Here is a 15,621-nt window from a genome sequence, read left to right as displayed (position 1 = left end):
GCTGATTTCTGCAGCCTATTTTCCTCTCCCTCTGTCACGGGGCAGAAAAGAGGAACCTTTTGCCCGCTTGCCCACGAAAGGACTGCGCCTGATAATACGGCGTCTTCTCATGTTGAGAGGCGACCTGGGGTACAAACGTGGATTTCCCAGCTGTTGCCGTGGCCACCAGGTCTGAAAGACCGACCCCAAATAACTCCTCCCCTTAATAAGGTAATACTTCCAAATGCCGTTTGGAATCCGCATCACCTGACCACTGTCGTGTCCATAACCCTCTACTGGCAGAAATGGACAACGCACTTAGACTTGATGCCAGTCGGCAAATATTCCGCCTGTGCATCACGCATATATAGAAATGCATCTTTTAAATGCTCTATAGGCAATAATATACTGTCCCTATCTAGGGTATCAATATTTTCAGTCAGGGAATCCGACCACGCCAACCCAGCACTGCACATCCAGGCTGAGGCGATTGCTGGTCGCAGTATAACACCAGTATGTGTGTAAATACATTTTAGGATACCCTCCTGCTTTCTATCAGCAGGATCCTTAAGGGCGGCCATCTCAGGAGAGGGTAGAGCCCTTGTTCTTAAAAGCGTGTGAGCGCTTTATCCACCCTAGGGGGTGTTTCCCAACTCACCCTAACCTCTGGCGGGAAAGGATATAATGCCAATAACATTTTAGAAATTATCAGTTGTTATCGGGGGAAACCCACGCATCATCACACACCTCATTTAATTTCTCAGATTCAGGAAAACTACAGGTAGTTTTTCCTCACCGAACATAATACCCCTTTTTGGTGGTACTCGTATTATCAGAAATGTGTAAAACATTTTTCATTGCCTCAATCATGTAACGTGTGGCCCTACTGGAAGTCACATTTGTCTCTTCACCGTCGACACTGGAGTCAGTATCCGTGTCGGCGTCTATATCTGCCATCTGAGGTAACGGGCGCTTTAGAGCCCCTGACGGCCTATGAGACGTCTGGACAGGCACAAGCTGAGTAGCCGGCTGTCTCATGTCAACCACTGTCTTTTATACAGAGCTGACACTGTCACGTAATTCCTTCCAACAGTTCATCCACTCAGGTGTCGACCCCCTAGGGGGTGACATCACTATTACAGGCAATCTGCTCCGTCTCCACATCATTTTTCTCCTCATACATGTCGACACAAACGTACCGACACACAGCACACACACAGGGAATGCTCTGATAGAGGACAGGACCCCACTAGCACTTTGGGGAGACAGAGGGAGAGTTTGCCAGCACACACCAGAGCGCTATATATATACAGGGATAACCTTATATAAGTGTTTTTCCCCTTATTAGCTGCTGTATTTTTAATACTGCGCGTAATTAGTGCCCCCCTCTCTTTTTTAACCCTTTCTGTAGTGTAGTGACTGCAGGGGAGAGCCAGGGAGCTTCCCTCCAACGGAGCTGTGAGGGAAAATGGCGCCAGTGTGCTGAGGAGATAGGCTCCGCCCCCTTCTCGGCGGCCTTATCTCCCGTTTTTCTGTGTATTCTGGCAGGGGTTAAATTCATCCATATAGCCCAGGAGCTATATGTGATGCATTTTTTGCCATCCAAGGTGTTTTTATTGCGTCTCAGGGCGCCCCCCCCCCCAGCGCCCTGCACCCTCAGTGACCGGAGTGTGAAGTGTGCTGAGAGCAATGGCGCACAGCTGCAGTGCTGTGCGCTACCTTGTTGAAGACAGGACGTCTTCTGCCGCCGATTTTCCGGACCTCTTCTGTCTTCTGGCTCTGTAAGGGGGCCGGCGGCGCGGCTCTGGGACCCATCCATGGCTGGGCCTGTGATCGGTCCCTCTGGAGCTAATGTCCAGTAGCCTAAGAAGCCCAATCCACTCTGCACGCAGGTGAGTTCGCTTCTTCTCCCCTTAGTCCCTCGATGCAGTGAGCCTGTTGCCAGCAGGACTCACTGAAAATAAAAAACCTAACTTAAACTTTTTCACTAAGCAGCTCAGGAGAGCCACCTAGTGTGCACCCTTCTCGTTCGGGCACAAAAATCTAACTGAGGCTTGGAGGAGGGTCATAGGGGGAGGAGCCAGTGCACACCAGGTAGTCCTAATGCTTTTACTTTTGTGCCTAGTCTCCTGCGGTGACCTGCTATTCCCCCCTGGTCCTTACGGAGTTCCCAGCATCCACTAGGACGTCAGAGAAATTAGATTATGGGATATACGAATATATATACAGTATACACACACATATATATATATATATATATATATATGCAAACAGTACAGTACTTTTGTCAGGATACATATATCATCATGTTTGGAATAGTATAATTATTAAGACTACAAAAGGTGTAGTTTTCTGTTGCACTTTTATCATATTACATGTAGCTTAAATTCACCCTATACACTACATTAAGACATATGCATACCATGTTTTGCTTGACAATAAATGTTTAAAAAAAAATTAACAAGTGGGTTGAACCAATTTAGGGTACAAAAAGATGGTCAGCATAGCTCCATTAGTAAAGTACTCAGGGGGCTTAGACTAAGAATCTCGACACTATATAAATATAACTCGTGTCATGTTAATTAAGAGGCTCATGGGTATATTGATCAAAGCTTGGAGAGAGATAAAGTACCAGCCAATAAGCTTCTGTCATTTTACAGGCTGTCTCCAACCTTTGATAAATCTCCCCCCTCAGACACATAGTTACCTCAGTATTATCTTATTGCTTGGGGTTTGATACTGAGCTTTGCCCAGGTTGAAAGAAAGTCTTGGACTCATGGGATGATTAATATTATAAACCTGCTTCCCTGACTTGTAATGGGTATGGCTGTCTAAGTCGACCTGAAAAAGGATGACAGACACAAGGTCGACAGCTGAAAGCAGTCAACACAGGAAAAGGTCGACATGAGATTTTTATTTAAACATTTTGTGTTGTTTACTCGGTAAAGCAACAGAGAACCCTAATTCACACGCCATGCTTCGGGCAAAGTGCTTCTCTACGGTACCACTGCGCTCGGCACTGATTACTTTTCCCAATAGTAGTCCACGTGGATCGTAAAGTATGAAAAAAGTAAAAATAAAAAAGCTTTTTCCTGTGTCGACCACTGACATGTTGACATTTTGTCCATGTCGACCTGCCTGTCGACCAGTAGTGGTCCCCCTATTGACTGTCGACCTGCCCCAAGTCGAATACTCTTTTAATAAAGTGTTTTCTTTGTAAACTTCCCCATTCTCCAAAGGCAATATAATATTACTGAACAGCTGAGTTCACTGCTTAATACAGGTTTTGTCTGGTTGAATGTACTGCAGGAGTTCCACCTGTAGTTTTCCCACCAATGAACTGTAACCCCCAGCAATGAAACATGACGTTTCCTTACTAAAGGTTAAGAATTGAGAATTGTTTTATTTTAAATGGTCTCTTCTTGTAAACAATGAATCAGTGCTGTGGCCATGTTTCATGCAAGTTATTGCCAAGAAAATACTCTATTTATTCAAGGCCATATTGCTACTGGATGAATGTGTGCCTTCGGCTATATATTTTTTCATATATTTTATTGGAATATCAGTATTAAAAAATACAAAAAATGTATACACAGGAGTGCAAATGCAGCTGCGTTTTTCTAAGTCACAGAACTGTTAAACATCGTAAGTGAAGCTGCTGCCCAGGAAAGATTAAACTGCTGCAGGAACTTCTGATCCTCTTCTACTCTGCAATTATCCAATCTGTTCTCTGCACCTCGATAGTGGAGTCTGAATCTGCCTCAACTCACGACAGAAATAGGCTACAACGAATTATAAGAGCAGCGGAAAAAAATAAGATTTTACTTACCGATAAATCTATTTCTCATAGTCCGTAGTGGATGCTGGGGACTCCGTCAGGACCATGGGGAATAGCGGCTCCGCAGGAGACAGGGCACAAAAGCAAGCTTTTAGGATCACATGGTGTGTACTGGCTCCTCCCCCTATGACCCTCCTCCAAGCCTCAGTTAGGTACTGTGCCCGGACGAGCGTACACAATAAGGAAGGATCTTGAATCCCGGGTAAGACTCATACCAGCCACACCAATCACACCGTACAACTTGTGATTTGAACCCAGTTAACAGTATGATAACAATGAAGTAGCCTCTAAAAAAGATGGCTCACAACAATAATAACCCGATTTTTTTGTAACAATAACTATGTACAAGTAATGCAGACAATCCGCACTTGGGATGGGCGCCCAGCATCCACTACGGACTATGAGAAATAGATTTATCGGTAAGTAAAATCTTATTTTCTCTAACGTCCTAGTGGATGCTGGGGACTCCGTCAGGACCATGGGGATTATACCAAAGCTCCCAAACGGGCGGGAGAGTGCGGATGACTCTGCAGCACCGAATGAGAGAACTCCAGGTCCTCCTCAGCCAGGGTATCAAATTTGTAGAATTTAGCAAACGTGTTTGGCCCTGACCAAGTAGCTGCTCGGCAAAGTTGTAAAGCCGAGACCCCTCGGGCAGCCGCCCAAGATGAGCCCACCTTCCTTGTGGAATGGGCATTTACAGATTTTGGCTGTGGCAGGCCTGCCACAGAATGTGCAAGCTGAATTGTACTACAAATCCAACGAGCAATAGTCTGCTTAGAAGCAGGAGCACCCAGCTTTTTGGGTGCCTACAATATAAACAGCAAGTCAGACTTTCTGACTCCAGCCGTCCTGGAATTATATATATATATATATTTTCAGGGCCCTGACAACGTCTAGCAACTTGGAGTCCTCCAAGTCCCTAGTAGCCGCAGGCACCACAATAGGTTGTTTCAGGTGAAACGCTGACACCACCTTAGGAAGAAACTGGGGACGAGTCCGCAGTTCTGCCCTGTCCGAATGGAAAATCAAATATGGGCTTTTGTAAGACAAAACCGCCAATTTTGACAATCGCCTGGCCGAGGCCAGGGCCAACAGCATGGTCACTTTCCATGTGAGATATTTCAAATCCACAGATTTGAGTGGTTCAAACCAATATGATTTGAGGAATCCCAACACTACGTTGAGATCCCACGGTGCCACTGGAGGCACACAAGGGCTGTATATGCAATACTCCCTTGACAAACGTCTGGACTTCAGGAACTGAAGCCAATTCTTTCTGGAAGAAAATCTATAGGGCCGAAACTTGAACCTTAATGGACCCCAATTTGAGGCTCATAGACACTCCTGTTTGCAGGAAGTGCAGAAATCGACCTAGTTGAAATTTTTTCGTGGGGCCCTCCTGGCCTCACCCACGCAACATATTTTTACCACATGTGGTGATAACGTTGTGCGGTCACCTCCTTCCTGGCTTTGACCAGGGTAGGTATGACCTCTTCCGGAATGCCTTTTCCCTTAGGATCCGGCGTTCAAACCGCCATGCCGTCAAACGCAGTCGCGGTAAGTCTTGGAACAGACAAGGTCCCTGCTGGAGCAGGTCCTTTCTTAAAGGCCGATGCCACGGTTCCTCTTAGAACAGACATGGTACTTGCTGAAAGCAAATCCCTTCTTAGCTCCCGAGGCCATTAGTCCTCTGTGAGCATCTCTTGAAGTTCCGGTTACCAAGTCCCTCTTGGCCAATCCGGAGCCACGAGTATAGTTCTTACTCCTCTATGTCTTATAATTCTCAATACCTTGGTTATGAGAAGCAGAGAAGGGAACACATACACCGACTGTTACACCCACGGTGTTACCAGGACGTCCACAGCTATCGCTTGAAGGTCTCGTGACCTGGCGCAATACCTGTCCCATTTTTTTGTTCGGGCGGGACGCCATCATGTCCACCTTTGGTCTTTCCCAACGGTTCACAATCATGCGGAAAACTTCCCGATGAAGTTCCCACTCTCCCGGGTGGAGGTCGTGCCTGCTGAGGAAGTCTGCTTCCCAGTCGTCCACTCCCGGAATGAACACTGCTGACAGTGCTATCACATGATTTTCCGCCTAGCGAAAAATCCTTGCAGTTTTGCCACTGCCCTCCTGCTTCTTGTGCCGCCCTTTCTGTTTACGTGGGCGACTGCCGTGATGTTATCCCACTGGATCAATACCGGCTGACCTTGAAGCAGAGGTCTTGCTAAGCTTAGAGCATTATAAATTTGCTCTTAGCTCCAGTATATTTATGTGGAGAGAATTCTCCAGACTTGATCACACTCCTTGTGTGACTGCTCCCCAGCCTCTCAGGCTGGCCTCCGTGGTCACGAGCATCCAATCCTGAATGCAGAATCTGCGGCCCTCTAGAAGATGAGCACTCTGTAATCACCACAGGAGAGACACCCTTGTCCTTGGATATAGGGTTATCCGCTGATGCATCTGAAGATGCGATCCGGACCATTTGTCCAGCAGATCCCACTGAAGAGTTCTTGCGTGAAATCTGCCGAATGGAAGCGCTTCGTAATAAGCCACCATTTTTACCAGGACTCTTGTGCAATGATGCACTGACACTTTTCCTGGTTTTAGGAGGATCCCGATTAGCTCGGATAACTCCCTGGCTTTCTCCTCTGGGAGAAACACCTTTTCCTGGACTGTGTCCAGAATCATCCCTAGGACCAGCAGACGTGTCGTCGGAACAACTGCGGTTTTGGAATATTTAGAATCCACCCGTGCTGTCGTAGAACTACTTGAGATAGTGCTACTCCGACCTCCAACTGTTCTCTGGACCTTGTTCTTATCAGGAGGTCGTCCATTTTCTTTGAAGACGAATCCTCCTTTCGGTCATTACCTTGGTAAGGACCCGGGGTGCCTTGGACAATCCAACGGCATCGTCTTGAAACTGATAGTGACAGTTCTGTACCACGAACCTGAGGTACCCTTGGTGAGAAAAGGCAAATTTTGGGACATGGAGGTAAGCATCCCTGATGTCCCGGGACACCATATAGTCCCCTTGTTCTTTGCTATCACTGCTCTGAGTGACTCCATCTGGATTTGAACCCTTGTAAGTGTTCAAATTTTTCAGATTTAGAATAGGTCTCACCTAGCCTTCAGTACCACCATATAGTGTGGAGTAATACCCTTTTCCTTGTTGTCGGAGGGGTAAATTTATTATCACCTGCTGGGAATACAGCTTGTGAATTGTTTTCAATACTGCCTCCCTGTCGGAGGGAGACATTGGTACAGCAGACTACAGGAACCTGCGAGGGGGGAAACCTCTCGACATTCCAATCTGTACCCCTTGGATACTACTTGTAGGATCCAGGGGTCCTGTACGGTCCCAGCGTCATGCTGAGAACTTGGTAGAAGCGGTGGAGGGCTTCTGTTCCTGGGAATGGGCTGCCTGCTGCAGTCTTCTTCCCTTTCCTCTATCCCTGGGCAGATATGACTCTTATAGGGACGAAAGGACTGAGGCTGAAAAGACGGTGTCTTTTTCTGCAGAGATGTGACTTAGGGTAAAAAACGGTGGATTTTCCAGCAGTTGCCCTGGCCACCAGGTCCCATGGACCGACCCCAAATAACTCCTCCCCTTTATACGGCAATACATCTTTGTGCCGTTTGGAATCTGCATCACCTGACCACTGTCGTGTCCATAAACATCTTTTTGCAGATATGGACATCGCATTTACTCTTGATGCCAGAGTGCAAATATCCCTCTGCGCATCTCGCATATATAGAAATGCATCCTTTAAATGCTCTATAGTCAATAAAATACTGTCCCTGTCAAAGGTATCAATATTTTTAGTCAGGGAATCCGACCAAGCCACCTCAGCTCTGCACATCCAGGCTGAGGCGATCGCTGGTCGCAGTATAACACCAGCATGTGTGTGTATACTTTTTAGGATATTTTTCAGCCTCCTATCAGCTGGCTCCTTAAGTACGGCCCTATCCGTAGATGGTACCGCCACTTGTTCTGATAAGCGTGTGAGCGCCTTATCCACCCTGAGGGGTGTTTCCCACCGCGCCTTAACTTCTGGCGGGAAAGGGTATACCGCCAATAATTTTCTATCGGGGGAAACCCACGCATCATCACACACTTCATTTAATTTATCTGATTCAGGAAAAACTACAGGTAGTTTTTTCACCTCACACATAATACCCTTTTTTGTGGTACTTGGAGTATCAGAAATATGTAACACCTCCTTCATTGCCCTTAACGTGTGGCCCTAAAAGAAAATACGTTTGTTTCTTCACCGTCGACACTGAAATCAGTGTCCGTGTCTGGGTCTGTGTCGACCGACTGAGGTAAATGGGCATTTTACAGCCCCTGACGGTGTTTGAGACGCCTGGACAGATACTAATTTGTTCGCCGGCCCTCTCATGTCGTCAACCGGCTTGCAGCGTGTTGACATTGTCACGTAATTTCCATAAATAAGCCATCCATTCCGGTGTCGACTCCCTAGAGAGTGACATCACCATTACAGGCAATTTGCTCCGCCTCCTCACCAATATTTTCCTCATACATGTCGACACACACGTACCGACATACAGCACACACATAGGGAATGCTCTGATAGAGGACAGGACCCACTAGCCCTTTGGGGAGACAGAGGGAGAGTTTGCCAGCACACACCAAAACGCTATAATTATCCAGGGACAACCTTTATAGCATTTTAATATATATACATATCGCCAAATCAGTTAACCCTGTTTCTGTAGTGCAGTGCAGGGGAGAGCATGGGAGCCTTCCCACCAGCCTTTCTGTGAGGGAAAATGGCGCTGTGTGCTGAGGAGAATAGGCCCCGCCCCCTTTTCGGCGGGCTTCTTCTCCGGAGTTTTAGATATCTGGCAGGGGTTAAATACATCCATATAGCCTCAAGGGCTATATGTGATGTATTTTTCGCCATACAGGTATTATACATTGCTGCCCAGGGCGCCCCCCCCCAGCGCCCTGCACCCTCCGTGACCGCTGTGTGAAGTGTGCTGACAACAATGGCGCACAGCTGCAGTGCTGTGCGCTACCTGATGAAGACTGAGAGTCTTCTGCCGCCTGGTTCCGGACCTCTTCATCTTCAGCGTCTGCAAGGGGGGTCGGCGGCGCGGCTCCGGGACGAACCCCAGGGCGAGCCCTGTGTTCCGACTCCCTCTGGAGCTATGTCCAGTAGCCTAAGAATCCAATCCATCCTGCACGCAGGTGAGTTGAAAATCTCTCCCCTAAGTCCCTCGATGCAGTGAGCCTGTTGCCAGCAGGACTCACTGAAAATAAAGAACCTAAAAACTTTTTCTAAGTAACTCTTTAAGAGAGCCACCTAGATTGCACCCTTCTCGGCCGGGCACAAAAACCTAACTGAGGCTTGGAGGAGGGTCATAGGGGGAGGAGCCAGTACACACCATGTGATCCTAAAAGCTTGCTTTTGTGCCCTGTCTCCTGCGGAGCCGCTATTCCCCATGGTCCTGACGGAGTCCCCAGCATCCACTAGGACGTTAGAGAAATCATAGGGACAAATCTTCCGGCAGTCGTGCATATCTATCGGGCAAGGGTCACAAAGCGAGCGGGGAGGATCATCGATGACCACTCCCACCTTGCCCATGACCTGTTCCGGCTGCTGCCATCTTGCAGACGGTACAGTTCAAGGCTCGTGAGAACAGCCAGGCACATAAACAGTTTTTTTTTCCTCAGGCAACTAACTTGTTTAATTCAGCAATCGCTTAGTCATATTCTCAAATCTGTTCTGTACTCAACTCATGTACTCAAGCTATCGTCATGTGTTCTTCCTTCCTTATGTTACTTGTTGTATGTCATATACTGTCTGGGAGCTGTGGTTATCGGAAACAAATTCCTTGTGTATTATGTACGGATATACTTGGCAATAAATGGATTCTGATTAGATAGACGCCCACCAAAGTAATCGTAAAGAACTTCACAATTGCGAGGAACAAAGACTCCTAGGGCATTACATCCCTCCGTATACGTCTGCACTTTTGCCAACACTACCATGTTAACTCCCCAAAACGGTCCCTTCCTATCAATATAAAATGTTAGTATGAGCGCGATCACCAAAGTGCCTTGGCGCATGCACAGTGCCATTGCAGCACATTCGCAGTCTGTTGATAATTGCTACATTGTCAACATATGCTAGAAGTTAAAAAATAATATAACGAAGTATATAACACACAAGATAGAATAAACAAATAGGGCACCCCGGGCCCATTAAAAAAAAGCAAAGGAAAAAAAAAAAAAGCAGAGAAGTAGTCTACAGGACAGTGGTTAGGTCAGTGTCCTGGCGGATCGGAGGGAGGCATCATCCATGAACTAAAAATAAACTTGTCGTTGGATCATTGGGGATAGAGAAGAGACAAAACTTTCCCAGGCAGTAAAAAAAAAAAAAAAGTGTCCACGTTAGACTCCTTATGAAGAGAAGCCACAAACCAATCCGTTCGGAAGACAAAGTAGAGTTTATTAATAAAAACTGTGGAAGCTGGGCCATCCTGTTTCCCGTAATGTAATATAATCTTACACACTACTGCTGAGACTAGCAATAAAAGCTTCAGACACCTAAGACTGCCCATTCAGGGGTGAGGAACATATTCCATCAAATGAGTGTAGATATAGTTCTGAACAAAGCACCTAAAAGATTTAATAAAAGGGTAATCCCACATACACTGTAAAAAAGACGCTTCAGAGAGTGTCCACATTTTGGACAGTCACCTGAATCCAATATGCTCATAATAGAGCGAATACTAAGGGAGAGATATCCACGGTGATAAATATTAAACATTTGCCTGTAAGAACTAATGGGCAATGTTTTGAAGGAGTAAGGCAAGGATTTAAACAGTTGGTCTCGGGATAGGAGTGTGAATATCTGAAGCCAATAATACAAATTTGTGGAAATTCTAGCATAATCAAAAGAGGTACGCAAGGAATAACAGTATAAAGACATCAGTTTATACTACAGGAGCATGGTCTGAAATAAAAAGTCATAGATATGGGTCTAGACCAGGCATGTCCAAACTGCGGCCCTCCAACTGTTGAGAAACTACACATCCCAGCATGCCCTGACTCAGCTTTAGCATTCTCTGAAAGCAAAACTGTGTCAGGGCATGCTGGGATATGTAGTTTCACAACAGCTGGAGGGCCGCAGTTTGGACATGCCTGGTCTAGACTATTCTAGAACACAAGGGATGTCCTATGGCTGTTCTACTGTATCTCAGCAGTGCCAGCAATTAGACAATTAAAGGTTATTCTTTAATTACAATATACAGAATATATATTTTATTCCAGGTACAATTTGAGAAGTCAACATACTCATCATCAGGTGTGAGCTGAACAGGCTCATTTGTGAACTGTGCATCAAAATTATCCAACCCAAATTCTCCACATATGTTAGGCTTAAAGGGAGGAACCATTTGCTTTTGCTCCATCTAAAATAAAAAATGTATCAAATACTGAATTAGCAAATATCCACTTTGCAGTAAAGTAAACATAGCCAGTTATGATGAAAGCAGGGATAAAGAAGTAATGATTAGCATTTATTTTATTGTACCAAGCCAAATTGTTGAACGCCCAATGATGCATTTAATAAACAATATCAGAACTAGAAGATGTATCCTAATGTTTTTTTCATTTAGAAAAACATGCCAGGATCAATTTAATCATTTAACCCAAGTTTAACTGCTGCCAAACAGCAATAGCTTATTTACTAAATGACTCCAGGTAGAAGATATGTTGTAAGCCATACCAATTAGTCAGACACTAAAAAGAAACTTATTATTTGGACTACTAAATTGCTTTAAAAAAATATGAGTTATTGTAATTATTGTAACAGCACCATGTTATTAAAAAGCCTTCTGTAATGCACTCTTCACCCCTTAGCAGAGGGATCCATGCCAACAGTTAAGGTGTTACCCAACTTCAATGGTGCTTTTGATGGAAACTCTCCCAGCGTTCGGAATGCAGTCAATCAGAATACCTACACTGGTCAGAAGACTGATGGGGTGGGACGGTCTTGGCTTGGGTAAGTTCTGTAGCAAGTCTATTACTGAACTTCACTTTAAAGATCCAGACATTGCACACATTTCTGATTTTTTAATTGTAGTGGTGGTCAGATATCAGACCAGTGGCGGAACTGTGGGAGGCAGTGGAGTCGGCTGCCGCCGGGCTCCTGACCGCAAGGGGGCACATCTCCTCCACTGTCTCCCGCTGCCTGAGGACCGCGCTGCTATTGCAGACGGAGGAGCTGTGTCAGTGACACGGAAGCTGCCCCCTGTATTTACAGAGAGCTGGCACTGGCTGCAGCTAGGGGGAGCTCGAGAGCGCAGCTCCCCACGGGCCCTTCTAGTTAAGAAAGCCAGCCGAAGGAAGCTCTCTGCTCCTCCGTGCTCAGTCAGCCTGATGATAGCCAAAGGTAGGCACTGTGTGGGGGGGTGGGGGACAGGTGTATTTGGGGGTATTTGGGGGGGGGGGGGGGGGAGGGAGAAGCACTGTGTTTTTTGTGTGCTTGTTTTTAAGTGAGGTGTGTGTGTGTTTTTAAGGAAAGTTGTGCGTTCAAGTAAAAGAGGCATGTGTGTGTGTGTGTAAGTGAGTGATGTGTGTGTGTGTAAGTGAGTGGCATGTGTGTGAGAGGCATGTGTGTGTGTGTGTGTAAGTGAGTGGCATGTGTGTGAGAGGCATGTGTGTGTGTGTGAGAGAGGCATGTATGTGTGTGTAAGTGGGAGGCATGTGTGTGTGAGAGGCATGTGTGTGTGTGTGTGTGTGTGTGTGTGTGTGTGTGTGTGTGTGTGTGTGTGTGTGTGTGTGTAAGTGAGAGGCATGTGTATGTAAGTGAGAGACATGTGTAAGTGAGAGGCATGTGTATGTAAGTGAAAGGCATGTGTATGTGAGAGGCATGTGTGTGTGTAAGTGAGAGGCATGTGTGTGTGTGAGAGGTGTGTTTGTGTGTAAGTGAGAGGCATGTGTATGTAAGTGAAAGGCATGTGTATGTGAGAGGCATGTGTGTGTGTAAGTGAGAGGCATGTGTGTGTGAGAGGTGTATTTGTGTGTAAGTGAGAGGTATGTGTGTAAGAGGAAAGGATTAAAGGAGGCATTTGAGCATTTCTACAGGACTGTGTACAGCGCACACACCTGATCTGGGTACACGCTACCTTATAAATACATGGAGGGGTGTCCGTTCTGAATGTGAATGTGTGTGTGTGTGTGTGTGTGTGTGTGTGTGTGTGTGTGTGAGGCATGTGTGTGTGTAAGTGAAAGGCATGTGTGTGTGTGAGGCGTGTGTGTAAGTGAAAGGCATGTGTGTGTGTGTTTAAGTAAAAGTGGCGTGTGTGTGTGTAAGTGAAAGGCATGTGCGGGTGTTTAAGTAAAAGTAGCGTGTGTGTGTGTTTTTAAGTGAAGGAGGCGTGTGTGTGTGTGAAAGCGGCGTGTGTTTATAAGTGAAGGAGGCATGTATGTATGTGTGTGTGTGTGTGTGTGTGAAAGCAGCGTGTGTGTTTAAGTGAAAGAGAAGTGTGTGTGTTTAAGTGAATGAGGCGTTTGTGTGTTTTTTTATATATATCTAGTGTTCACGCTAGGTGTCTTTCACAGGGCGCTGCGCCCTGCCCCTGTTTTAGACAGCTGAATCCCGCCCTGCCCATTTTTGTGTGCCCTGCCGTTTGCTGCCTGCCGGACCCCGCCACGCCGCCGGACCCGGTAAGCACATGAGACTCCCCCTGGGCTAAATTAACCTTGTAAGTATTTTGCAGCTGTAAACTTCAATCTCAGTGCTCTCTATCTGGTGCAATGTGCCTCAGTGCTCTCTGTCTCGTGCAATGTGCCTCAGTGCTCTCTACCTGGTGCAGTGTTCCCCAGTGCTCTCTACCTGGTGCAGTGTGTCTCAGTGCTCGCTACCTGGTGCAGTGTGCCTCAGTGCTCTCTACCTGGTGCAGTGTGCCTCAGTGCTCTCTACCTGGTGCAGTGTGCCTCAGTGCTCTCTACCTGGTGCAGTGTGCCTCAGTGCTCTCTACCTGGTGCAGTGTGCCTCAGTGCTCTCTACCTGGTGCAGTGTGCCTCAGTGCTCTTTACCTGGTGCAGTGTGCCTCAGTGCTCTCTACCTGGTGCAGTGTGCCTCAGTGCTCTCTACCTGGTGCAGTGTGCCTCAGTGCTCTCTACCTGGTGCAGTGTGTCTCAGTGCTCTGCCTGGCGCAATGTGTATAACGTGCTCTACCTGTCGCAGTGTGTATAGGAGGTTCTACCTGGTGCAATGTGTATTAAGTGCACTACCGTGTGGTGTAATGTGATTTGCCACTATTATGTGGCCACGCCCCTTCCCCACGAAACAATGCCCCTAGATTTTTGCTGCGCGCCTTTGGTGTGCACTGTCCATGCTTTGGCCTATAGGAATGGGAGCACCAAGCATTATAGTATGTACCTAAGTTTGCCCATCTAACTTAAAAATGTGCCCTCCCGAATGGAAAAGTGTGCCCTCCCCGTGATCAGCACCCTTCCCTAAAAAAATCCTAGAGTGAACACTAATTATATCGGCACACCGCTGCGCCAAAGCATCTCCATCGAGACCCGCTGGCGGGTGAGGGAGCACTGTAGGTGTACTATAATGGTATGCTGGTGTCTGTTTTATTGTAATGACTGACTTGGAGTGCGTCCACTTTCTATGTGTATCTATATTACTATTGGGAAAGGTACCTGAGCACGCTGCTACTGTTCACCCTTAGTGCCGGATAGCTACATATGGTATGTGTGTGTATATGTAGGGGGGCACCAACATTTATCATGCCTCCGGGCGACTGGGACGAACTTGCGCCACTGTATCAGACCACTATATATTCTATGTTATAAAGCATGCAGACTATATAGAAGTGTGCAGTTAGAAGACACACATTACTTTAATAATGACACTCATAAATTTGATTCGCAAAAAGTGTACTTACAAGGTCCCAGTCAACATTTCGAAAAAATTGATGACCCTGGATATCGGCAAATCCTGTCTGTGGATGGCAGCCTAGGCGATCCTTTGGTTCCTGAAGGTTAAAGCAAAAAGAAAGTTGACTGGAAATATAGATGAAATGGATATACCAAAAAGGAAGATGCACTTGTAAGTTAACAACCGTCAACTGTTTGTGTCTGTGTCACTATATATAATAAGAATTTACTCACCGGTAAATCTATTTCTCGTAGTCCGTAGTGGATGCTGGGGACTCCGTAAGGACCATGGGGAATAGCGGCTCCGCAGGAGACTGGGCACAGCTAAGAAAGATTTAGGACTACCTGGTGTGCACTGGCTCCTCCCACTATGACCCTCCTCCAGACCTCAGTTAGGATACTGTGCCCGGAAGAGCTGACACAATAAGGAAGGATTTTGAATCCCGGGTAAGACTCATACCAGCCACACCAATCACACCGTATAACTCGTGATATGATACCCAGTTAACAGTGTGAACATAACAGAGCCTCTCAACAGATGGCTCAACAATAACCCTTTTAGTTAATGATAACTATATACAAGTATTGCAGACAGTCCGCACTTGGGACGGGCGCCCAGCATCCACTACGGACTACGAGAAATAGATTTATCGGTGAGTAAAATCTTATTTTCTTTGACGTCCTAGTGGATGCTGGGGACTCCGTAAGGACCATGGGGATTATACCAAAGCTCCCAAACGGGCGGGAGAGTGCGGATGACTCTGCAGCACCGAATGAGAGAACTCAAGGTCCTCCTCAGCCAGGGTATCAAATTTGTAGAATTTTGCAAACCTGTTTGCCCCTGACCAAGTAGCAGCTCGGCAAAGTTGTA

General features: G+C 46.5%; 1 protein-coding gene across 3 annotated transcripts in view; it reads right to left on the bottom strand.

The window, feature by feature from the left end:
- Nucleotides 1-15,621, bottom strand: part of PRKCI (protein kinase C iota) — a 418,248-nt gene that overhangs the window by 13,983 nt on the left and 388,644 nt on the right. For all 3 annotated transcript variants that reach the window (XM_063916222.1, XM_063916220.1, XM_063916221.1), the window contains 2 exons: nt 14,759-14,848; nt 11,148-11,263 (listed from right to left, as the gene is read on the bottom strand). In XM_063916222.1, the coding sequence (XP_063772292.1) occupies nt 11,148-11,263; nt 14,759-14,848 (206 nt within the window). The remainder of the gene's footprint in view (nt 1-11,147; nt 11,264-14,758; nt 14,849-15,621) is intronic.

Source organism: Pseudophryne corroboree, chromosome 4, assembly GCF_028390025.1.
Source record: "Pseudophryne corroboree isolate aPseCor3 chromosome 4, aPseCor3.hap2, whole genome shotgun sequence".
NCBI classification, from domain to species: Eukaryota; Metazoa; Chordata; class Amphibia; order Anura; family Myobatrachidae; genus Pseudophryne; species Pseudophryne corroboree.
Note: the sequence above shows the minus strand (reverse complement) of the source record. Positions and strands in the feature narration are given on the sequence as shown.